Source organism: Capricornis sumatraensis, chromosome 3 (genome assembly GCF_032405125.1).
Source record: "Capricornis sumatraensis isolate serow.1 chromosome 3, serow.2, whole genome shotgun sequence".
Classification (NCBI taxonomy): Eukaryota; Metazoa; Chordata; class Mammalia; order Artiodactyla; family Bovidae; genus Capricornis; species Capricornis sumatraensis.
This window is the reverse complement of record NC_091071.1, coordinates 142,019,230-142,044,928: the sequence shown is the minus strand read 5'-3', so window position 1 is coordinate 142,044,928 and position 25,699 is coordinate 142,019,230. Positions and strand designations below refer to the sequence as shown.

General features: G+C 37.1%; 1 protein-coding gene across 4 annotated transcripts in view; it reads right to left on the bottom strand.

The window, feature by feature from the left end:
* The window catches only part of MAP2 (microtubule associated protein 2), a 249,811-nt gene that overhangs the window by 31,748 nt on the left and 192,364 nt on the right, over positions 1-25,699 (bottom strand). For 3 of the 4 annotated variants that reach the window (XM_068967680.1, XM_068967682.1, XM_068967681.1), the window contains exons 6-7: positions 20,436-20,549; positions 18,119-18,196 (exon numbers count right to left, since the gene is read on the bottom strand). In XM_068967680.1, the coding sequence (XP_068823781.1) occupies positions 18,119-18,196; positions 20,436-20,549 (192 nt within the window). Of the gene's footprint in view, positions 1-2,136; positions 2,272-2,442; positions 2,650-2,850; positions 6,601-8,370; positions 8,623-18,118; positions 18,197-20,435; positions 20,550-25,699 lie in introns of all 4 variants that reach the window. The other variant, XM_068967679.1, reaches the window with a different exon arrangement.

Genomic DNA, 25,699 nt, shown 5'->3' with positions numbered 1-25,699 from the left:
TCTGGTTTCAATTTTAAACTCCATTATCTCCAGCATGATTTCTGTTGACAACTTACCTGACTTCACTATTTTCATAATTGAACACAACCTTTTGTGTTCGGGGAAACTATCCCTATTGAACAATTGAGCTTAGAAAATAAAAAGCTGGTGTGCTTGCTTTAGTTTTCTTTCACAAGAGAGAAATCCTCAGGAAAAAATACCTATCCTTATAAGCACTCCAAATGAGTTTTAAAAAGGTTTCTCATGCCATATGCAGTTCTAACACAAAAATAACAGTGGCCTACAATATGTTCTATGCTATTTAGGACTGGCTAGTAGGATTATTCACAGATTCTGAAACTGTTTTTTCAAAGAAGCAGTGCAAATTATGGCTCTTTACTATTTCTATAATATAGCTCATGTTTCTGTGACATATATGCTTTGGTTTAAGTCAGCAGCACTCATTTGGCATATGCTTTTTGTTTGAGTATCTTAATATCTGAATAAAAAAGAGCAAGATCCTAACTTAGCCTAGAGGTCTTAAGTTTCCTTTAATGAACGAAGTAAAAGGCAAGTTACTCTCCGTGTGGCAAACTGAATACCAATGACATGTGGGTACTTCATCAAACTATTTGACACTTCCTCTGGAATTATACAATCCTAATATAATTTTCATCTTTTCAGATGGCATATGCGATTTTTATGCCCAAACCAAGAGATTCTGCCTGTGGAAGCATTTTTCCAAATAGAAAAATTCCCAGTTTAATGAAAATGTACTAAGTGAGATATAAAATTTAGAGATGTCATGTTGATTCATAATTCTTACCTTACTTCCTCATTCTAAACCTTCATCATCAAGGTTTGTGTATAATTATAAACCTTCTACTTTCAAATCCTGCCTTATATACTAGTTCTTGAAGGAAGCACATGAGATACTTCCTATATGAAGAACACAAATTAAAAATACTTGAAATTTTTAGCAGCTATCACAAAATATCAATGCCTTGATATTCTTTTTCTTACAAGGGTTAATGCTGCTGCTAACCCTTTAAAGCCATCCAAAGATTTATGTAAAGGTGCTTCTAATGTGTATATAATGGAATGAAAAATAATGCTTTCTGACTCAAGCTCTGATACCTTCCTTTGTAGACTGCAAGTGTGCCATTTAATCAATACTAAAATAATACATATTATAATTAAGAGTATCCTAATATGATTATACATTTAAAATACATACTTTGCACTGAAATTGAGGAATAGAGTTTGCATTATGGATATTACATAGAGGCTTTTATTATGATTTGTAACATGTTTCGCTCCTTATTCCACTGCTTATTTAAACAGTAAAAACAAAGTACATTTGAAGACGACAGAACAATAAGAAGACAGCAAGATAGAAAATAAACCTAAATGTTGAGATATTTGGAGGAAGGGGTTTATTAAACTGATTAAATTTTTGACCACTAAATTAAAGGGGGAAATTTAATATTTTGAATCCAACACATTTTAAGAAGATTCCAAGGACAAAATGTCAACCAAGAGATGCAGTATTGTCAGAAAGCCTAGCTAATTTTGGATATGAAAAATAAACTCTGATGGGATTACCAGACAGTTTCTTTTTCCTTTTTTTTTTCTTTCATCTGAAAGCAAAGTAATTTTTCAACCACAATTTTATCCCAGATTTGCTTCTCATTCTCCATCTCAAAATCCCTATGCATTCTTGGTGGTCCTCAGTAAATTCATCAACATCAGTAACAGATTTGGCAGTAACAATATAGAAACTAGGACAAATACGTATGGGTTCAAGCATGAGGGAGTAAATAAGCAAAATAACGAGAATGCATACCACGGTTATATTCATCGCCATCGTCTAACCAAACACACAGAATGAAAACAGGAATCCCCAGAACGTGACACTAGAGCACAATGCCAAGATACAATCACTGTTAAGTCTGAGCATGACAAAGAAACAGATGGTCATGACCTCTTCTGTAGGGAAGGGGATAAAAAAAGAATGATACAAGACACTTAATAGTGAAATTGTTCATGACTGCTGAGATTCTTGGAAGAAAAACAAAATGAAGCTGCTAAGGTAATGAGATAAAAAAAAAATACATGTCTATGTTTGCCAGCCACATTGCAGAATTGAACAGTCACCTGTCGTTTTCCGCTTAACACAGGAGAGATGAGTTGGTCTAGTATATTTGATAGCAGGTTTTAAAATGAATTTCCTGGAGGGAGAGTGGGCCTGAACTTCTGTTTTTTTAGCAAGTTCAGCCTTCTTATAAACTGCTATGAATAAGAAAACAGAAAGCATACCATCAGGAGAAAAATACACACTTGGAGCAAAACCGAACGAAATTTCATCAATAATTAGTTACCACAGTTAGGTAGTTTCTTCTACAAAAGAGTAATAATGAATTACTTCAAAAACATTTATAAAGAAGTGATTGTGAAATGAACCTTTTTTCCTTCTCACTTCATCTCTGGAGACTGTGCTAGGCTCCTTTTTAGCTATTTTTCTTTCAGGAGTGGAAATTCTGCCTCTCCCGGTTTTAAAAGGCTTTTCTTTTCTATGTTTCTCAAGAGATGATCTCCGAGCTTCCTTTTCAGCTTTCTCCTCTTTAGGGATAGTTTCTAACTGTTCTGTCATGATGCTTCTATCATCATCTGTGGATCAGAGCAAACCATGACAACAACAACAACGACAACATTAGTAACAAATGTACAAAATCCTCCATCTGTCTAACACAACGCAAAATACAGAGATAAAGGGACATTTTAAAATGTCTAAAATGAAAAAAAAAAAGTTTTTCCAATAGGATACTGGATTTTATTTGGGAGTAGAAAATTGAAAAATAGAATGCACACCTTGAGTGTCCACCCAGAGGCTGTCAGCATCCATGATGGAGTCATCAATGGTGGTTTCATCTTTGTAATCCTCATAGGTTTCTGTCTTATATTCTGAGAGTCCAACCTCTTCTCTCTCAGGGGAAGCCGGAGCCTCTGGGGAACCGTCCTTGGGTTCAGCCTGGGCTTCAGCTGCCTCTTCTACTTCAAGTTCTTCTTCAGCATGGGGTGATGGTCTCCTTCCCACCTCGGGCTGCTCGAGGGCTGCAAAACGCACACTGTGGGAACCTGACTCCCCTTCATCAGTTGTGGTTTGCACGACAGTGATGAAGTCGTCCTCGATGGTTACAACAGACTCAATCACTCCTTTGTGCTCACCAGGACAGGTCTCCACAAACTCCTCCCTGACACCTGGGGCACCCAGGTCGGTAATCTGAAGGGTGTCTGAGCGGAAGAGCAACTTGTCATATTCTCCCTGGGCTTCGATCTCTTCTTCCTCGCTCTGAGCCTCTGCGGGTTCAGCTCTGGCAGCTTCAGGCAACTGCTCGGTAACATCGGAGGGTGTGATGGAAATATCCGGGGTCTCTTGGCTTTCTTCTTTCGGCAGCTGAATAAATTCCATCTGGACATCAGCTCTCTCATCTGCGGCTACATCAGCCTCTGAAACAACAGGTGCACAGGGTATTTCCACAGACAATTTGATGGCAATCTCGTCTTGAATTAGAGAAGATTCTGGGGAAGTTTCCTTCTTGCCCTCATCGGCTTTCAAGGACTCCATGGTGAGGCTTTCATGCTCACCGCTGGACTCATAGGATTCTTCTTTGTCCACAGCCTCCTGGTGCACCAAGTCAGGCTTAGCCACCTTCTCCTTGACTTCTGTTTCACTAACTCTGGTGCCTTCTTTCACGTGGCTGGACTCAACACCCATAAATGCATCTACCTCCTGAGGGGCTGTGGATGAGGGGGCAAGGTCCTGGGTAGCCTCAAGTTTAAGCGCGGCTGCCTCTCCAGCATCTTCATGTAGGCCTGAGGCCATCTGTCCAAAGTCACTGATTTTAATATCTAACTGACCTTGTTCAGCTTTCTTCACAGCCAAATCCAGTTCTGGTTCAGCTTTTTTGGACGGTTCTACCTCAGCTACCTCTGGCACTGAACTAAGAACTTTCTCTGCTTTCTCAGCCACGACAGGTGATGAATCTTTAGAGATCATCAGCTCTCTGGCTGAAGCTTGCTCCTGGGTCACTCCTAATCCAAGAGTTTCAACTTCATCACCAGCATCTTCTGTTTCCTTGGTGTGCTCTTTTGAATCAGCATGTTCCTCACTTTTCTCTAGGACAGTATCCAGCTTATCATTGGCTTTCTTCTCCTGATCAAACTCCCTACTCAGTCCTGATTTGTCACCAGAGATAGGTGGGGCTGCTTCCTTCTCAGCACTGACTTCATCTTTTACTCTTCCAGCAGCTGCCAGCTTGACTTCAATTAATGAAAGATCAGTGGCCAAATCTCTTCGTGCTTTATCATCAGTGCCTTCATAAAAGGAACCACTCTCCCCAGATAAATTCTCACTGTCTTGAACAGGTGATGGGAGGGGGACTGTGTATTTATTGAACACACAGTAGCCCAGGTCTTCGAGTTGACTGTCAGTTTTAACGATGATGTGGTTTTCATCAGTGACAGGGGGCAAGCCAGTGCTACTCTCCTCCAACACAGTCTCAGATGGGACTGATTTTCTCCTGGCAACTTCAGTGTCTGCACTCACGGAAGCTAATCTTGACCGTGTGCCTGCCAGGTCTAGCATTTCAGGCAAGTCAGGGGCCATGACAGTACCATTTTTGTAATAATCTTTGGCTAGGAAAGGCGACTCACATGATGTCTCGACTCGGGCATTTTCCTCTCCAGTATCTTTTTCTTCCTTTACCTGTTCTTTTTCTTCTTTGCTTTCGGTTGGGAAGCAAGGGGCTTTGTCCACGGCAGGTGTTGTGGCTGGAAGGTAATCATCTCCTTCATCCATACTTCCACTAGTGTTGGTTAGAATGTCAGAAGCCAGGGGGGAAAGATCATGCCCTCGACCGAAGTTAAACCCAAGGGCTATGGAATCCAGGCAAGACATGGGCAAATTGATGGACATGCTTCTTTGTTCTATTGCAGACCTACCACCAAGTCCTAAGCTCCTGCTTAGTGTCAGATCATCCTTATTCTTACTGTGGAGATCCCTTTTCTCTCCATACACTTTTGGATCAATGGTGAACATTCTTTCTTGGGGAGAACTGGGTTCTTCTGGTAAGTCAGCTGGATGACTCTGTGCGAGAGTGCTATACCCTCCTTCTTGGGCCGGAGCACTGGGCTGGGGTTCTTCTTCTGGAAGTGTCTTGTCGCCATCTTTACGCATGGGAGATACAGCATCAAAAGCCTCTTGGGCACTTTCTCTTGTGTCACTGAGTTCATAGTAATCACTGACTGGCTGGATGCTTCTGGTCACTTCTTCTTTCAGGGCGGATGTTTCAAAGTACTTGGACATTCCTGACTTGTCTTCATAAAATGGCATGTCAAGCTCAGCTGATGTTACAACTCCAACTTCTTCTACCTTATGATCTTTGTCAGCAACTTCTTCTTCAAAGAGCTCCTGGGTGGCACTCTTTTCACTTAGTGCAGTTGGTTCAGTCATGATTTTTTCCGGTGTCTGAGTGGTCACGGCTGAATCAGTAACTGCTTGCTCCAAACTTACAGGGAATGAGTCCTGTTTTAATATATCTGTGGGAGGCTCCTGGCCCTTCTCTTCTTTTTTGGAGTAAGTGTGTTCTGTGGAAGGTTGAATTATATTTGTTTCTTCATCTATCAATTTTGGGGGTTCACTCTCTTTTGGCACGGCTTCTTTGTCAGAAATGGTTGTTTTTTCTTCCAGCTTTAGGTGAGGTTCCATTTCAGCAAGTGTAGATTCCTGTCCGCTGAGGGTGGGAGTCTCTTTTATCTGCACACTCTCTTCCTTTATCACCCCTTTCTCTTCTCCTGAAACTTTCTCTGGGACACACTCTTCCACAATTGAAACGTGAGCATCTTTGGGTGCAGCAACTGCCTCTGGGGCTGGTGCTTCTGCTATTTTGTCATGTTGATCCTTCTGGGGCTCTTCAACTTGAGAACTATCTTTGGCAGTTGCTGGGCTACCAGTTTCTTCCAGAGATTTTTGGTCATCTGGCTGTAACAGGGCGGGAGCAAAGGGTGATGCTGCTGCAACTATTTCATGCTTTGAGATGTCAAAAGGAAGAGTGAAGCTTCCACCCTGAAAGGGACTCGGCATGGGAGAATCAAATTGTTTGCCTTCCCATTTTGGGATATCCTCAAGTACATCTTTTTCCTTCATGGGTGTTAGGGGGCCAGGAGATACGGGAGCAACTAAACCCCACTCATCCTTTTTGGCTTCCGTTGGCATTTGGATGAACCAGTCCTTCTGCTCTTTTGCAGCTGTGGGCTCTGCAGGAAGGCCAATATCAGGTACCACTAGGCTTGGTTCTGTCTTGGGTTTTGTATCTTGGGCACCAAGAGTGTGCCCAAACAGAGTGGGAGGTGCTTTTTCTTCTTCTGTGCCTTGTGAGTCCATTTTATCAGGAGAAGTTTTAGTCGTTTCCAGCTGAGAAACTAAGGCAGCATGCTTAAGGTCTTCACCAGGCTTTCTTTGTGTCTCTGGTTCCTTTTCCTTCTTGTCTAATGGCTCGGCTGGAGAGGGAGTCAATTCCTGTTGATCATGAAACTCCATCTTCGAGGCTGTAAGTAAACCTGAAGTAATTGGGTTGATTTTTAAACATAATAGGCAAGGGCTTTCAGGCAGTAAGCTTAAAATTATTTTTTGAAATGGCAAATGAATGGTAGGCTTGAAAGAAAAACTATGAAACATGCAAGCATGCTATTCATTTAAAAATTAAAATAAAAATGTCAGGACTGAGATATATTTGTATGATTGGTACAATAAACTCCCACTGTGGATGAATGTGTACAGAAATTGAAATAAGAGTATATTTTGAATACTCTTTTTTTGGTTTGTTTGGTCTCTCTAAACAGTTCATGATGTGTACCATAGTAGAAAAAACTGTCATATGCCTTCTACAGATAAAAATTACAAATTAAAGAAAATTTAATAAGTAGTTAACATTAGGGTACAAAATAATCTATATAATCTATAATCTAAATATGGGAAAGAATTGATTTCAGCCAAACTTTTTCTTTTCTCATTGTAAAGTGAATTGGTAACCCATGGGCAGAAGACCAATTAATTTATAATAATATGCATTAAATAATTTCAGCTAACTTGACCAACAAATGCCAAGACCAGTTTTGGGGCATTGAAATGTTCCTAGAATAAAGTTTTAGAAGTCATCTAAGAAATTTCGGTAATACAAATAAATAATTGCTATAGACTTTGTTTGATATGACCTAAATATTAACAAGACAATTTCTACCAAAATTGTAGAAATTTCTAAATTTCAAAATTCTTAAGTCCTAATCATTACTTAGTCTGTACGATAGATATAAGGAAACCTGAATTATACTGTTAATACGGGAAAATTACATGAATAACAAAATTTTAGTAAGAGTCAACTATTAAAATGTCTTTTTCTCCTTGGTCATGACCTCATTTCCTGGAATGTGACCAACAGGTGAAGCACTGACCAATATTGGCTTTAGAGATGCTTCACAGAGACTAAATGAGTCTTTGTAATTTTTATTTGTTCACCAATTCAAAAGGCTCCAGAGTGTCACTTGTATTTTACAGCCAAAGTTATTTCATTGTGGTCATTAAGGCTAAATGTAATTGTCTGGAGAAGATTTGGGGAAAATTAATAAAATTCAGTCATCTGAATGGGCAAGTTGAAGGGCAAGTGTATGGATCATCATTAACTTAAATACTTGTGTGTTGTCTTGTCACAGTAGAAAATAAATACTTTATGACTTTTCTAGTAAAGTTTAGATGAATGAAAACTCAAGAGAGATGGTGATGATCAAAGGGGTTGGTTGCCATGGAAAGGAAATGATATGAGAAGCATCAGCAGGTGCTTTTAAAGAAACTAAACCAGTATTCACTGAAGCATAAAAAAAATATAGCACATTGCGGTTGCAAACAAAAACCATTTTACCATTGAAGCCCGTAATAATGTGCCAAAATCCACCTCTACGATTTGAAAGAAAAGCATATGAATTGCTGTCCCCCAAAATAAAAATAAAAATATACATGTATTAGCAATGTGACTGGCAAACATTTGAGATGAGGAGGGGCGGGGGCGGAAAAAAAGCTCACATAGCATCATCAGCCTGGCTGCAAAGCGTATTGTATCATGGCAAAGTAAAACCAGGAATCAGCTGCAGCAGTGGAAAACCAAGCTGCCACACAGCACCTGCACAAGCCACACTCTTTGCTCTTTAAGTCTCAGACAGAGGTCTTGGTATCATGAGACGACCCAGCGATGGAATAGCATTGGAAAGGCATCAGATTGATAAGCTGCTGGAGAGATCACTTGCAACAAACACATGCAAATCCTAAGAAAGACACACCTTCCCCGGCAGAGGAAGGGGTTTTTACTTCTGGAGACACCTCCGTGACCGTGACCTCTTTTACACTTTTCTCCTGTGGGGCCCCTGCTGGGGCGCTGTCTGCAGGAACTACTTTGGCCTCCGCACTAGACTCCACTTGGCCCTCACTGAGGCCCTTGGGCTGGTCTGAGACCTTGGCAGCCCCACACTCTTTCTCAGGAAGAGTGGCAGGTTTCTCTTCCTCAGCCATTGGACTCTCTAGCGTTTCTTCTTCTTAGGGATGAAAAAGATGTTGACATCATGACCATAGGAACATATATGAAACAACAGAAATATTATTCAAGGAACGCTTTCAGCTCTATTTTATTGACCTCACAAGAACCTCTTTTATCGTTTGGATGAACAAATTAATATCCTAACGCAATGGGAAATCAGTAAATATAATCGACTAATAATGATGCCTTTTAAAGTCTCATTAAAAGGCTATTTATTTTAAAACTTGAGAGCTGAAAGGGTTTTATTGCTCTACTACCCTTAGTGGAAATGGCAGTAAGTCGCACACAATGTGGAAAGCTGGCTGGAAATAAGAGATGACGCTGCCAGATAACAGATGGTTGTGAAAAGATAGATGCGTTGATGTGCTGCAACAAACCTTTAAGTTTGTAAGTCATGTGCTGTTTTCTCCAATGCAGGAAGCCCCTACATACGAATTCCTGATTACTTAATGTAAAACATGCAAACTTTGCTAAAGGGATCTTTGGGAGTAAAAAGCCTGGCCTCAGAATAATATCCAATCAGCCACTTTATTATCAACTTTATCATGAAATCCATCAAAACTCTTTAAGACATACTTTATTTAGTATTTTTAAGGCCAAAGACTATCTAACTCAATTAATTTTACCTTCATTGCATTATATGACTGGAGAATGTAAAATTTTTCAAGAAGTAAAATATTTTGAAAAACAAGGTCCAGGTAAAAGTTAATTTCACTGCAATTTAGAAAAGTCTGCCTCTAGGACACGATTGTTATCATATTGTTCAAACCACTGAAATAGCAGTAATAGAGTTCTTGTATAGTTCTCTTTGACACTAAAGAAAGAAAGAAAATGTGCATATTATAAAGTTTCATTTCTGCAATTCAAAACAAAACCACCAAGTAAAGATAGCTGAGTGGCAACAAAACTGCCAAAATATCCTCCCCAAAGATGTATATCACACAGAAAAATATTAACAATTAAAATGTAATAAAACAAACTTATGAAAAGCCATGAATTATGCTGTTCATTTGTTTCTCATTTACACTTCAAGTATCAGTAAAATAAATCCCATTTTATTGCTTAAGAAATTAGAGGGAAATACATAAGCTGTCTTATAGTTCTTCAAATGAATGATTCTTTTGAAATTCCTATGCACAATCATATATTGTTTAAATGGATCTGTGAGGAAGACTATAGCTAGAAAGGAGAGAAATTTTTTGAGAAACATTAAGCCCTTATGGGGAAAAAAGAGAACTGCTACTATTTCTTCACATTTAATGCACAGATACTTTCATTTTTGTAATTTAACTATGTCAGTAACAATTTAATAATTCAGATTCTAACTTATTATTAACGCAATTTTTACAATGCCACAGAATTAGAGATTTTGATTAAAGCTAAGAGACTTTTAATATAGCTGCTTTGCTAATGTCACCTTATTGGATGAAATCAATTTAATTTATATTTTTTCTAAATCCATGTAATTTTTTAGCTTTCCAGTTTCTCATTTCGTATAAATCATGTTTATTTCCACACCTGTTGTTTATTCAAAATTCACGTAGTTTTCTTAATTATTTTAAGTCCATTTAAGTTTACTCAATATGCATTGTATTTTTCTATCAGAATGTCTGAACCATTGGTGCTCTTGCCTTAGGACTGTCTGCCTTTACATTAAATATTATGCCATACAAAAATATACTCTTCACTTAAGCAAGTTATTTTTCCCCATTTCAAAATGACATTCACCTAAGCAAAAAAAAAAAAAAAAAAATTAGCCCTATTTTTTTCTTTATAATACTACCTTGTTAGAATGAGATAAATTGCAGCCCACTGCCCACTTATTTTATCCTCTCCACAGCCAACTATACATAAGATCTCCACCTTCAAAAGACTGGAATGACAAAAGCTTGGTAGCATTTCCTTCATTTTAGCCAACTTCTACTTATCTGAACCAAGATTTAGTCACCTGAGGAAGCATCTATAGTTTCTGTAGATGTTTAAGTGATTTGGAGAAATAAATTTATTCCATAACATTTATTCTACCCTAAACAATTCTTTCTCTTTTAAAGGGCTATCACATTAACGTGGCACTAAATAGAAACCTAACTCTCTAAGTCTGGTCTAGTAATAATTAAGGGTCATCTTCTTTGGTTTGGGTAAGAAGATACATTCTTTCCCTATTGATATATTTGCAAGGGGTAGAAAGAAGTCATATTTTGTTTGAACTTTTTTTGCTTCCTTCTCAGAAGCCTTGAAGAAAAAAAAAGAAGCACTCACATGTCTTAAATCAGACTTCTTCCATATAAATTGTTGAGGCATTTGGATGGACATGAGCGATATAGGGACTTCACTTTCATATGGAAAAAACAGGCTCCTGTCCCTCCCACCCACACACGGAGGCACATTTAAGGTGATGCACGTGGTCAAAGCTGCAGGCTGGGGAGGAGGAGCTAAAGGGGACCATGCTTGGTTCACCTTTCTCCTGGCCTAAGTGGGCCTCTGCACTCTGCGATGGGACACTGGGGAGCACACTAGAGGCAGTCCATTGTGAGCTGAACAAAGGATGCTCATAGTACTCCTCATCGGAATTGGAAGGGTCATCATCAGGCACAGACACCGAGATGGAGGGGGCTAGGAGTCTACGCCTCTCCCCGCTGGTGGCAGGTTCGTGGCTGGGGAACCTGTGTAGAGGACCTACTTGATCCTCAGCCCCTTCATCTACAAACAGACACACAGGAAGAAACTGCAGGGAAAACTGGACAAGACAGACACAAGATCAGACAGACGAAACAAACATTTGCACAAGGACATGGGGTCACGGAAGCAGCACGGCAGGATGGAGAGGGATGAGTGAGACCAAGCTGGTGGAGGGTGGGAGACAGTGAAATTTCATGCTTCAGTAGCCACTGAATTTAAACTCTCCCTTTAGGAATCTTGTCATTGTTCTAAATGAACCAAATGCTCTGACACTCCCACTGCATAATAGAAATTATCTTTACATCTTCCTCAAATGAGTTATAATAACAACAGATACACTGGGAAAGAAACAAAGCACTATGAAACAAATGCATTTGTTAGAAGAAATTCTTTCAAGTAAGTACATTTTCTCATGTTTTTATCAATACATTTATAAGTTATAAAAGAGGAAAGCTGCTAGGACCTGATGCCTTAACAATTCTGAGAGAAATTGGGCCTGTGGAAGTACAACCTTAATTATCTAGTATGCACACATAGTTAGCATTTTGGTTGATTTAATTTTTAGTTCATGACTTCCACCAGAAAGTAATTTTCAGTCCTGTTAAGAAAAATCTACAATGCATTATGCTTCTTTCCTGTCTTGCTTAGGGAAACACAACTGGCATAGCTTTTTCTTTGGATGCAAACTCCTAGGCATCCTTTTGAACCCTAGTTCTTATCTGCATGGCTGTGAAAGTATTAGAAAGTACCCAGCAATATACACTTGTTTCCTTGTGCTCTGCTTCTCTTTGGAAGGCTTAACAGAGATACAGTTACCTGAGAATTTCTACTGAGGTGGCTTCTGACCCATCACAATTGTATTCTATGAAGTTTCACTTGTACTACTGTTTTTATATTTCAAAGCCCTCATTGTCTATTTCTCATGGAAACGCTAAAGAAGCTGCTCTCATTTCTTTTCTTTCCCACATCTTAGCTTAGAAATCTGTATTACTTAAATATATTTCCTTTAGAAATATGAGTGTAGATCAATCAGTTTGCTTAGCATTTCAATGAACCTAAAGAATGATCACAAAGAACAGTATCTGGCTGAGACACTGTATGTATCTCAGGCCTACATGGCTGATTACTAAATTTGTTAACCACTATTTTCTTACTTATATAGAGAAATAATTTAAAATTTTTGTATTTTTCAATAAGATCAAAATGCAGTAGCTATCTGTATAATTTTTATTTGTATCAAAATTTAAGTGGACAGAATTACAGCATTAATTTGAAAATGCACTGTATTTTTAGCACAATAACTTATTTTCAGTCAACTGAGTGCTGACAACTGGAAATAAACCTGAAATCATAAGGACACTAAAATAATATTTTGAAGAGAGAATGTTTTTAATCTTTTGAACACATTATTTACTGATTGTTCCATGGAAGTTGTTTCTAGATGGGTGCTCAGAACCTTCCCAGCCACAATGCTTATTATATCATAGGAGAGAAGAAACCTAAAATTATATTTTATATTCTTAGTTCAACTCAGCACGATTTCTCAGCTGAGCAGACGACTGGCTGAGATCTGGCCTACAACATGGCTGAATCATAAGTCTTGGGCTTGTCACAAGTCCCAGCCATTCATATTTTCTCTAGGGACTCCTGAGGCTGTAGACTCCCCAGGGACACAAAGTTTTTCTAAAACTTCCAATACATTCAAACAGATTACATGGATAATCAATAAGTGAAAACGGCATATTTGCCTCTCTGCTTTTCAACATTTTCTAGGGAGGACAGCAGACTACAATTCAAAACTAAAGAATTTAAACCTGAGAGATGATAGTTTAAAGGCAATTCTCCTCGGATAGTTTAGCCTTTTGAAGATTTTGGCTTCCTCTTTCTTGTTGTTGTTTCTTGAAAGTGCCAAAATGTGAAAACAACCCAGAGTCTTGCTTCAGATCCAGAACATTTCAAAAAAAACAGTACTTTCTATTCTGAAAACTTCGGCTAATCAGGGAACAATAAAAACAACAAAAACTTTAAGTGTTTCAGCGGAAAAGTAGCTTCTCTGTAGTATTTGTCTGGCTCCTAGCCAGGCAACTTCAAAAAGAATGTCTGGCAAAGCCCAGTCCCCTCTGGGGTACTCCAAATCTCTGTTTAGAACCTATGAGCCTGAAGTCCATCTACATTACATGTCCCAGAGATGTGCCAGTGAAAGTGATGCTTAGAGGACATTGTTGGCTGGCTAAGTCCAGAGAGTGTACCAGCACATGGGCTTCCAGTGACAGTGCTAGAAGAGAAGAGATCCTCATTTGCTATAGGATCGTGTATGGCGGGTGCTGTCAGTTCATACCCAAATGGAGGTGTGACACATAATAAATAAATTATATAAGTGAATGAATTATATATACATATAATTATAAATGAATATATTATAAATGAATGAATTATTTACTTGGGAGTTGTTTGAAAAAAAAGGAAATCAGTCCAGTGCCTTGTAACCAAAATACTCTCATTAGAAGATGACTTCACTCTCATTGTCCCACAGTAAGAGCCTAGCTAGATAACATAGAGCTTTAGCGATGCAGCGAGGCTGTGTTTCTAGGAACTTCGGTTTCCCAGGTGGCTCAGTGAGTAAAGACCCTGCCTGCAGTGCAGAAGACACAGATTCAATCTCTGGATCAGGAAGATTCCCTGGAGGAGGGCATGGCAACCCACTCCAGTATTTTTGCCTGGAGAATCCCATTGACAGAGGAGTCAGGTGAGCTATAGTCCATGGGACTGCAAAGAGTTAGACATAACCAAAGCAACTGAGCATAGCAAATTTGAATTTAAATTCTGGATAAGCCACTTATTAGCTGTGACATCCTGGGCAACAGTGGAAGTGAGTATTATCTGTGTGAGTATTCTGTGTGGGTTGCTTGAAGGATTAAATGGAAGGTATTTGAGAAAGCAGTAAGAATCATTCTTGATTCCATAGACGTTAATATCTCTATCTTTAGTCTATCAGACAAGTTGTCATGTACCTTTGCTCTTTACTTTGATTTGATACATCAAAGCTAGACTTAGGAGATTTATGAAAAATGAATTCATAACAGTTTTGCTCTTTAAGGCCAGGATTGAATGTCTCCTTTTACTATAAGTACACTTGCTTTTGGATACTTGGTTATGTCACAAAATAGTCTGTTTCATTTCATAATGTACTGTTTTAAAGGGAAGGGTAGTCTTGTGAACCCTGGACTTTTACATAGTTCCTTTGCATAATGATAATCTTTAAAAATGAAGCTTACCTGGTTTCAGTGGAGAACCACATTTCCCCTAATTTGCCTTCATACAAAATTTTCTTTAAAAGAAGCATTTGAAAATTTATATTGGGTAAAGTTTGCCACACAAAATTCAGTCTTGATCTGTCAGCCCCCTTGGGTACAATGAGTAGTCACGTTTATGAGAGATTGAACATCTTGGGGTATTAGTGACTCTGACTTGGTGATCTTGCCTGTCCTGGCATCACAGCTTCTACCCCATGGCCTAGAGCAGCTGACTCCTCTTACATAGTGTCCCAACTTCTCTAAGCCCTTTCCAGTCTACAAGCTTTGGACTGAGGACTTCTCAGTTTGCCAACTGTGTCTGCTGCCCTAGAATGATATGGAGGGAAACTGCTCCAGGTTAACAGTCACAGTGCGCCACATCACTGACACAGGAAACCATCAGCCTAAGATTCAGGAGGAAACCTAAGAGGGTGGAAAGACTCCTGGTTCTGTTTTCAGATTTTTCCATTGCTCTTGCATGGGCTTCCAAATTCTAACAGTTCAGTTCAAGTGATAACTATTATGGTTAGGCCAAAAAGAAAGGGGAGCTTAATTGAAAATATAATAACTAGTTCAGTCTGGTTCACTGTACCTGGGTTTCCTTTCTAAGTGTGCTACTTACTTAATTTTTTTCATCAAAATCTCTTTGTTCCCCAGAATAAGTACATAGTCTTATGAATATTATACCAATTATAATACATGAATATTCATACATGACAGTAATTAATATCTTAAATTATTTTTAGTAGAAGCATCCATGCTTCCCCTTTGGGAAAGAACAGTTTTTAGAATGTTTGCTAATTAATAAAAAGCCTATCTTCAAAATCAATAAAATACTCAATTTAATCTAAGAACATTTACATAAAAGGACTGAACTGTGACATTCACTGTGGTTTTAGATTGAAGTTGCTTTAAGGGTGTTTTGAGGAGGGTGAAAAATCTCCTAGATGGAAAAATCCACCTGCTTTCTTTCCAGTCAATGTGCTATGAGCAATATATTAAAAATTTTGGCTTTGTCTTTATAAACCAATTGATTTGAAAATTTGAAAAGTTATTCTTGTCTTGTGGATTTTCACTAATTTTTTTCTGATAAAACAAAACAAATAAGTTGTTATAAATACTTTAAGAGTGGTTTAAAATAAAAGAGTGGAACTAGTTTGATTGCCTAGATCACATGCCTTTCATAAAGTTAAGGTAAAAATATTACCTAATCTTTTAAATCAATGGAGTTTGAAATTACATATTTTTTTCTATATAACTAATAATATGATTATCTTTTTAAAAGCAAATCATTAGGATTTTGTATAGGTTGAGGCTTTCTTTTGAAAAAACTTAAATAAAAATACATGTTCAGTTTGAAAATGTTAAAAATATCTTCAAATTGCTTTCGGTAGGAAGTAAGTTGCCATTTTCCCCAAATATACTGAAACACCTTGAGGAAAACAATCCCGAAATGTGAAGGAACAGTTACTTTGGAATATGATACCTAAGTTACCAAGATATGAAAGTGATTCTATTTTAAATTTATACTTTCATTATATCTATAGTACACCCTCCAGAAACAGACTGGGTGAGTCTCAGATGTCTGGGAAGACCTTGTTGCCCTTTTAACTCAAACTCACATATAGCAGTAAGAAGAATGAATCACTTGACCTCTAGGTGACTTGGGAGTCAATGTCATACCCCTCTCTTGGTTAAGAGGATTTCCTGACATGGGAAAAGCTTTAAGTAGGGGTTCAGAAACATTTTCAGTGACCTGTGGGAAGTGAGCTGTCATGGAAGGCTTTCCACTACATTCAGAGTAAAATCCAGGAGCCTGAACCAAGCCAGCTGCTGCTCACTCCCAGACTCCTCTCCTCCACCCATCTCTCACACATTAGCCCTGGGACTCCTTCAATTCCTAGAACACTTGATGCACTTCCCCACCTGAGAGCCCTGCACATCCTCGTCCCTCTGCCCAAACTGCCCCTTTTCTCCATCTTTCCTTGGCCAACACTTCCTCAGGCTTCTGAGGTCAGCTCCCTTCACCCTCCAATAAAGTAAGATTACTCTTCTTTTACCTTAAAGCTCCCTGTTCTCTTCCTTCCTAGTGCTGAACTTACTGGATTCCCATTCTCCACCAGACTTTGTGCTTCTTACAAGGAAGGATCATGTCTGTTTTGCTTACTAGTGTATACTTAGAAGAGTGCAAGGATACTTGTAGGTGCTCCATAGATATGAACAGATAAAATCAAGGCCAGAAAGGATCTTTCAAATCTATGAATTAAAAGATCAAATCACATTTTCAGGGAATTAACTAATCATCAGTGGTTATAATGACACTGATTATATGCAATGCTTATAGTTCTCAAATTTTCTTTTATTCCTTTGACTAATTATTTCAGGCAGTAAACTTAGGAAAAAAGGCCTTAATTGAAGAAAAAAATCTTACTAAAAAAGGCTTAAGTTTATAAATCTATGACAAAAATAAATTATATTTATTGATAGTTTATAGTTCAGTAATTTAGAATAACCTAGTAATTCAAAAAATAAACAAACCTAATTACAGATTTTTATAAAAAGACAGTGATTCTTTTTTGACCTTATTTAATTTTTAAGACAATAAAATGAGCTCTAAAAGGCACAACAAAAGGAAAAATAAGCCAACAAATAAATGACAAAAATGGAAAAGTATTAATATTCTGATTTTAGTATATGAAAAGTAAATTATATTGACACAAGCAAGCTTTCAACAAATTTTAAAAGCTTTCTTCTTCTCCTGTGACTCTCAAACAATAGACAAAAGTTAACTGGTCTAAGTCAGAGAACCAATAATATTTAGCTTTTAAATACTGTCTTTCATCTCAGATTCTAAATGGATATTCTTCAGAGGCATCTGTCTGCTGCTTCATTGCAAACTGAAAAGCTGACATGGCATTCCATGTTGACTGAATGCATAAATAGATTCATGGACAATAAAAGGTCTCAGCAGGAAAGAAGCCATGATCTCAGTTTCCAGTTCAGTACTCTCAATATCAAATTTGTTCACTGACTTCTTCATTTATTCATTAATATTTATTGAGAGTTTGCTACAGGTCTGGCCTTGGGGAAGCCCTTGGCAATACAATAGTGAGCAAAATAGAGACCGTTCCTGTCAACCCTTCCAAAACAAATCTACTGATTTCATCAATATATTTATTTTTATTCAGTCACTTATAAAATTAAATTATATCTACTCTTTAAAATATTCTACATGAAGTAAACTAATTCTCTGTAGTTATTCTAGCTAGCCGCTTAAACACAAAGTTATCTTTTCCTTTATCCAGCAGATTTTTCCTGTTTCATTTACCATATTCTTCTACTTTTGATTTTATGTACAGAAATGATAATACATTTAATTAAAGTCTTCATTTCTTCTTGATTTGAAACAGACAGCTCCGAAGCTGGGTCACATACTAACCAATACCAAAGTCCAGCACTTATGGGTTGAGGTTTATTTACCCTTAAAAGAAGACAAACCTCAAAGAGTCCAACAGGCCTTACCTTCTTCCACTGGGACAGTCTGTTCTGAGGCTGGTGATGGGGGTGGAGAAGGAGGCAGATTAGCTGTCTCTTCAGCTGCTAAAGATCAAACAATGGAAAAATGAGATACAACAATTAATCCTACTAGCCCAGTGGACATGTAGGAGTTGTGCCATCTGTAAAAAGGACTCTATGAAATTCAAGGAAAGATTCAATAGTAAGTTGCATTTGACTTATTTTATTTCAGCCCCATTACCTGATTCATAAATTTTTGAAAACCTAAAAAAAGAAGAGCATTTAATATTTTAAAAAAATCACTCCATAAAAATGGATTAGAGATAACTTCTAAAATTCTATCATTAATCTCATTAATTTTATCTGCTCTTTCAATTAATAAAATATTTAATTCTGATCCTAATTTACTACATTCAAACCCAGCCAGGTAAGCATTTTAGTTTGGATTTGAACTGACTGATTAAAAATATGTTAGAGCTGGAAAATATTGTTTATCTTGATCTGGAAACTAATCACAGCTATTTAGGAGATGTATTTTTTAAACAACATTTTGTTCACTGAGTATAATGTCAAATCCATCTTCTGTATGTATTCTCAGAAAAGAAAAATGAAGCTGTCACAGCCTGAGGCAACCTTCAGACAGAAACATGTACTAGTGGGAGCTGAGAAATATTCTGGCCTTGGCACTACACGAAAGAAGACCAAAGAGAAATGTTCTAGATGATGAAAGTCATTCGCATTAACTCCGTTTTCCTCTTGAAGACACTTACCTTCTTTATGACCACTCACACGAAGGTAAGGGATTTTCAAAGGAAATATTTATCAGTCAAGGCCAGTGGTAAAATTTATTTTAAATAAGCCTGTGGGCTTCTAAGGGATATTTTAAACTTTTATTTTTTTTTAAGTGAGATTTTTCTTTTAAAAAATAATGAAATTTTGCCACTAACAGGGCATTATGTTAAGTGAAGTAAGTCAAGCAGAGAAAGACACATGGTGTATATCATTTATATGTGGAATCTAAAAACTACTGAAAACTAGTATCTATAACAAAAAAGGAGCAGATTCACAGACAGAACAAACTAGTGGCTACCAGTAGGGAGGGAAGAGGGGCAACACAGGGGTAGAGAATGGGAGCTATAAACTATTGGGTGTAAGATAGACTCAAGGATGTATTGTACAACATGGGGAATATAGCCAGGATTTTGTAATAGCTGTAAATGGAAAATAACTTTCCAACTGTATAAAAATTAAAAAAAAAATTTTTTTAAAGTAAGGTTTCCTTTCATTTCAAAGAACAGAAGTAAACCACAGAAAGAAAGCTAATGTTTTAGATAAGTTTTTCCCTCTCTGTTTTAGGTGAAAATAATCCTTGATCATCAGAGAACATTGTATTGAATATAATGAGATTATTTTTAATCATTATTGAGAGAGGAGAAATTTTTATGGTTTAATTTTTAATAGACAATGCAGTGCTTATCAGAAAATCAAATATTAAAGATGCATAAGACTGAAGGAACAATAGTTATATACTATTTTTAGGCTTTAAAAACCACATCTTTCTCTGGGTTAGTTATACATACCTGTGAAATAAGCATATGTTGAATTGCAAGAGAATTTCCCTTTTTGTGTCTCTGCATGTATATACAACCACATCTAGCATCTATCTATCCACTGAAAATAGGGGCACCAAGCCTTTGGCTGAGAGTGTTTTCCTTGGTGAGCGCCATTATATTACCTGTTTGGTCCTGTAGGGCATTTGACTTGCAATGGAGGGAGAGGGCTAATGTATTGCCCTTAAATGAACAAAGTGAAGACTAGTACCTCATATGGGATTCAATCATTGTATCCCATATAAGGTACTAGCCACTGATGATTCTAACAATCTCTGGCTATAGGTTTTGGTAGCCTTTTCAGGGAGACCCCAGAGACTGTAGTATAGATAATCATTAACCAAAACCCATAAAGGGAAACAATCATCTCTAATTAAAGTATTAGAACATTTTCCTGAGTGGGGGCCATGATGTCAAAGTGCATTGGCTTAATTTTTTTAATAACTATTTCTAGTGGTCTGGAAAAGAAAAATGAAGGGCAATTTAGGGGCAAAGTGTAATTAGAAGTTGACTGTCCTAAAGACTACTGAAATACCACAATGAGCCTGTTGAGAAAAGTGAAAATAGGTCCCAGTGCATCCCAACAGAGGCATTTGAGGAATGCCACAAGTAGAGATGGAGTACGAGATATGGCCTATCTTTGAATGTGAAGACTTGATCCTGTGATTGAGACGCAGCAGACACTGCCCCTGACCTGAGACTTTCTCATTTACCTAAAGGCAGAGCAGGAGGTTGATCTTTAGGCTGAGCTTCTTTCTCTTGTTCACCTTTCAGGACTGCTACAGCTTCCGCCGTGACTACTTGAACTATCCTTGCAGACACCTCCTCTGTAATAAATTGTAACAAAAGAAAATAAAATGAGCCAGCGAAAACAGGTGGCAAAGAGGAAAATTAATCAAACAATACAGTCAATTAGAATTGTATTTCACTGTCTTTCTCCCTAAAAAGTGCAATAGGATAAGCTGCAGATAAACACACACACACACACATTACCAAAAAAGAAAAAGAGAGAGAGAGACAGAGAAAGAAAATAAAAGGAGCTGGCATTCTGGGAGCTAAGCGAAATGCACACCGAACTAACGAAAACAACCTGTATGGCAGTTTAAACAATAATAATAAAAAAAACCTGTTTATATAAACAGAAATAATGGATTATTTTGTACCCAGTAAAACACGCTTCTATGCTAATCTGAACAAATACCATGATTTAAAATCACAGGAAGATGCTTCAAAATGTGAATTTGTGATTAAATAACTATCTGGTTTCAGTATGAACAAGAGAGATTAAGAAAAACCTGGGAAGATAAAATTTGAGTGGAATACATGGAAATGATGTATCAGATAGTCCCTTTCTAAAGAGCTGCTCCTTTTCTCAATAGTAGATGGTTTAAAGATATTTGAGGCCATATGATATATATTCAACTTAGTGTAATTGTTGTTGTTGTTAGTCACTAAGTCACGTCCAACTCTTTGTGATTCCATGGACTGTAGCCCACCAGGCTCCTCTGTCTATGGAATTTTCCAGGCAAGAATACCAGAGTGGGTTTCCATTTAATTCTCTAGGGGATCTTCCCAACCCAGGGATCAAACCCACATCTCCTGTGTGAGCAGGTGAATTCTTTACTGCTGAGTGACCAGGAAAGCCCTATAGGCAGTGCAATAGTTTCATTTTAAAAAGCTAGACTGAGAGGGAGGTTCATCATTAAACAGATCAGTCTGTGAGATGCCTGATCACTAGTTTCTGGACTGTCACAGCATCTGCTGAGCCATGTCAATGCTAACTTTATACAACCTTGTCAGAAAAAATCCAGGCAATGATGATCCATATATCATCAACTAAAAAGGAAAGAAGTCTTTTGAGATTAAAAATATTTTCTAAATTAGAGATAAAATTCTACAGAATTTTTTCATCATATTTATAAAATAACATCTACCACAAGGAAATTAGTCTACTTTGCACTCATTTTAATTTCAATGATGAAGGATCCTTTTTCTTTACTATCAAAAACAAGTATGGAATAATTACAGTATCAAGTAGCAAAGATACAATTCATCTTTATAAGGATGTTTTAACTTATACAATTTAATTCATAGTATCACACAATTTTAGAGCTAAAAGAACTTTGAGAGAAGTTTGTCTAAATTTTCCCATTTTGCAGATGAGGAGACAAAGGCTGGGTATATTGATGAGATTTGCTCAAGTTCACACAGCTGATGGAGGCAAAACATATTAGAACCCAGGTTTTCTAACTATTATGATGTTCTTCTTCTTAAACAGAACAACAGAAGGAATAATGGAAAAATAACCAAAAAATTCTTTAGCAGTCATGTGTGAATTACTAAAGGAAATATATGAACTCCTTTAAAGGTATGAACCAAGGAAATACACTCGCAGATCTGCTTGTCTATTCATGTATCTAACGTACACTATCGCTATTCCTGATTATATTTGGAGACTATGTAACAAGTGATTAACCAATATCTATCTATCTAATTATTTATCTACCTACCTATATATCTTGAAGACTATCTTAGAAATTGCAATAGATAATTTACCTCAAGAAGATGAATATTTTATTTCTAAGAGACAGTATTATTTTATTAGCATTTTAGTTCCATTTTAGCTTTTGCAGGTAAATATGTGACAATAACAATCATTAAAGCATTGTAAGGATTAAGCACTGTAATCATCAAAGCACTGTAACTGCTATGCTATTTGGTGGGGAGGACAGGGGAGGAAGAAGGGCTGCGTGTTTCCATGAAGCCAAGCTGCTGGGTTGAAAGGCTAATCTCCCAGAGTGACATTATCAATGGAAAGAATACTGCAAAACGGGCCACAGAAAGTTAAATCCACTTGGAGACTTCTTTGTTGTCCACACTGTTTAATAATATAACAAAAAGAATCAGTTTACGTTTTGTGAATTGCCACTTACATATATTAACTTTCAATGAAATTCAGACATTTAAAAATCAATAGAGTAATTTTAGCACTTCTAGCATCCAAGTGTCTTATGGAGAACTGAATGCAGTGGAGACGCGGAACAAACACTCCAGAAAATGGGATATATATAAAACCAATGCATCTTCTGGATCATTCCTGTATCTCCCTGTTGGCGCTATGCACATTAGTATTTCCCGATAGCACTAAGGAAATATATCTTGTGTGAAACTGTGCTCGTACACAAGCCTTATCTCCACTACTTTGTAGTTTCCCAAGTCAAAGATTTTCTCTCTGGCACTGTTGCAATTCTCAAAGCTTCTCTCAGTGAACTTTATCCAGATTGGACCTTTAACACAATTTTTTGAAAGGATGAAAAATCAACATGAAAAGCTTGTTCATAATATTTACACAAATTCAGAAGTAATCTGTGCCAGTTACTATATTTACTAACTTAACCCCCCCATTTATATAATTTATTGTATTCTTAAGATTTTGAAGCATTCTAGAAAAGTATTTCTTAAATGGGGTTCCAAAATTCTTCTGTACTTTCTGAAGACATTTCCAGGATATGAGAGTAGTTAAGAAATTAAATTTGTTTAAATTGGGAAGACAGTCCAATAAAAATAATACAAATATCTGCTAATTTATGTGAACAAATTACAAGTGAGCTACATAATTATACCAGTCATTCTGCTTGAGAGTATATTTACAATAATTCTGACACCATGGAGAATTAGTTTACACGTTCTTGGCTAATGAGAACACAGGTGGACTTAATAAAGAATGTATTTACATGAGGTGTAGGTCAAATGACATCTTTAGGCACTGTACAGGCTTTCAAAATATTCTAAACAGAGATAAATAAAGGGAAAATTGAATCATAACTTGTCTCCAATCAGTTTGCTGCTGCTAAGTCGCTTCTAAATTAGAGACAAAATTCTACAGAATTTTTTCATCATATTTATAAAAAAAATCTACCACAAGGAAATTAGTCTACTTTGCACTCATTTTAATTTCAATGATGAAGGATCCTTTTTCTTTACTATCAAAAACAAGTATGGAATAATTACAGTATCAAGTAGCAAAGATACAATTCATCTTTATAAGGATGTTTTAACTTATACAACTTAATTCATAGTATCACACAATTTTAGAGCTAAAAGAACTTTGAGAGAAGTTTGTCTAGATTTTCCCATTTTGCAGAGTCGTGTCCGACTCTGTGTGACCCCATGGATGGCAGCCCACCAGGCTCCCCCATCCCTGGGATTCTCCAGGCAAGAACACTGGAGTGGGTTGCCATTTCCTTCTCCAGTGCATGACAGTGAAAAGTGAAAGTGAAGTCACTCAGTCGTGCCCAACTCTTAGCGACCCCATGGACTGCAGCCTACCAGGCTCCTCTGTCCATGGGATTTTCCAGGCAAGAGTACTGGAGTGGGGTGCCATTGCCTTCTCCAATCAGTTTAGACAGGGCCAACTTCAGTAAAATGCACTATATCAGCTAGTACCACATGTTTTATCAGTGATAGTTTACTTTTAGCAAAACAATATTAATTTAGATGGAAAGTAGCAGGACATTTTATTGGGTTTGCTGTTTCAAAGAACATTAATTTAAATGTGTTTGAGTTTCATGGTTGAATAAGCTGATTTTATATTTGTAGGCATTTAATCAAAACTAGTAAAATAATTTAGCCCAATCTTAGGAGAACTGATCTTTTTTTTTTTTTTACAAAGGAATTTCACAGATTATAAGAAAGCTATTTTAGAATAATCAAATAGGCTGTGTGGGAACCAAGTTCATGACATGTTATATTCCATTCTGGGGAAAATAATATTGTTAAAACTTAAAAACTAGAAAATAAGTGTATTTTCTAATATTATTATAATTTAACACTTTATTCAGGAAAACACAAATATAGGGTTGCTCAGGGGTTTCAAATGGTCAAATTTAAAAATCTTTCTCTAAGCAAAGGCTGTCATCAGTGTAGAGATGGCAGCTTCCCACATGAAGGATGGCCTTTCCCACTGGAGGCCTAATCAGCAGATCTCCTGAGGGAGCCTCATCGTTATAGCCTGGCTTTTGGAACAGGGGCAAATTTACTCAGGGTTCAGGTAAAGTTCAGGGAAGACTAATGGTAAACATGTCAAACATATACAAAAGATAAAGGAAGACAGTCAAAAAATCAGACCTATAAAAATTATAAGAGTTACAATGTGTGTGATTATATATATATATATATATAATTATAGCTAATTATGAAATTATATATATTCATTCTACAAGTATTTATTAACTACCACCATCCTTCCATCCACCTTTCTATCATATCTTTCTATTTATCTAGAATATTACTATCTTTTATAGTGTAAATTAGACAAAGTCACATGGACTTTAAAGCAGAGATATGTGGGCATAAACTCCAGCATTGCTACCATCTGGTTACTTCATCTTTAGAATTTTACTCAAACTCATTGAGTTTCAATTCCTCAACCAAAAAAAAAGGGAATGATAGTAATACCCATCTCACAGGTTGTTGTGAGGAACTCAAATATGGAACAGGCCTGGCACATCAAGAACTCAGATAAAAAGATTTCCCACTAGTTCTTCACCAAGATGTTTTTATTTTCTCTCAGTCATACATTGTTCTGAGTTCTCTACTTTTATATTTCTACTTAAAGAGAGAGCAATGGTGATATGCAGGAGGAGTTCCAGCCCAACGCGGCTATTTATGTTGAATTATAGGATAGTATGATTACTCTGTGATTACCTATGTTGATGGCCAGTTTTTCTGGTTGTTATTGTTGCTTTTTTTCCATAGACAAAGATAGAGGCATATTACTTATTTATTTTCTGGCTTCATACAAACTTCTTTGGCTGTGTAGGTTCTGGGCTACCATCTGCTCTAGATTCAGCCAGTAAGTCCCAATTATCGAGGGTCTGTCTTCTAGACTGTTTCTAGAAGCATGATAACCCTTATTTACTGCTGAGGACAATGAGCAACATGAAACATTCTTTTTGTGATGAAGAGATTAGACTAC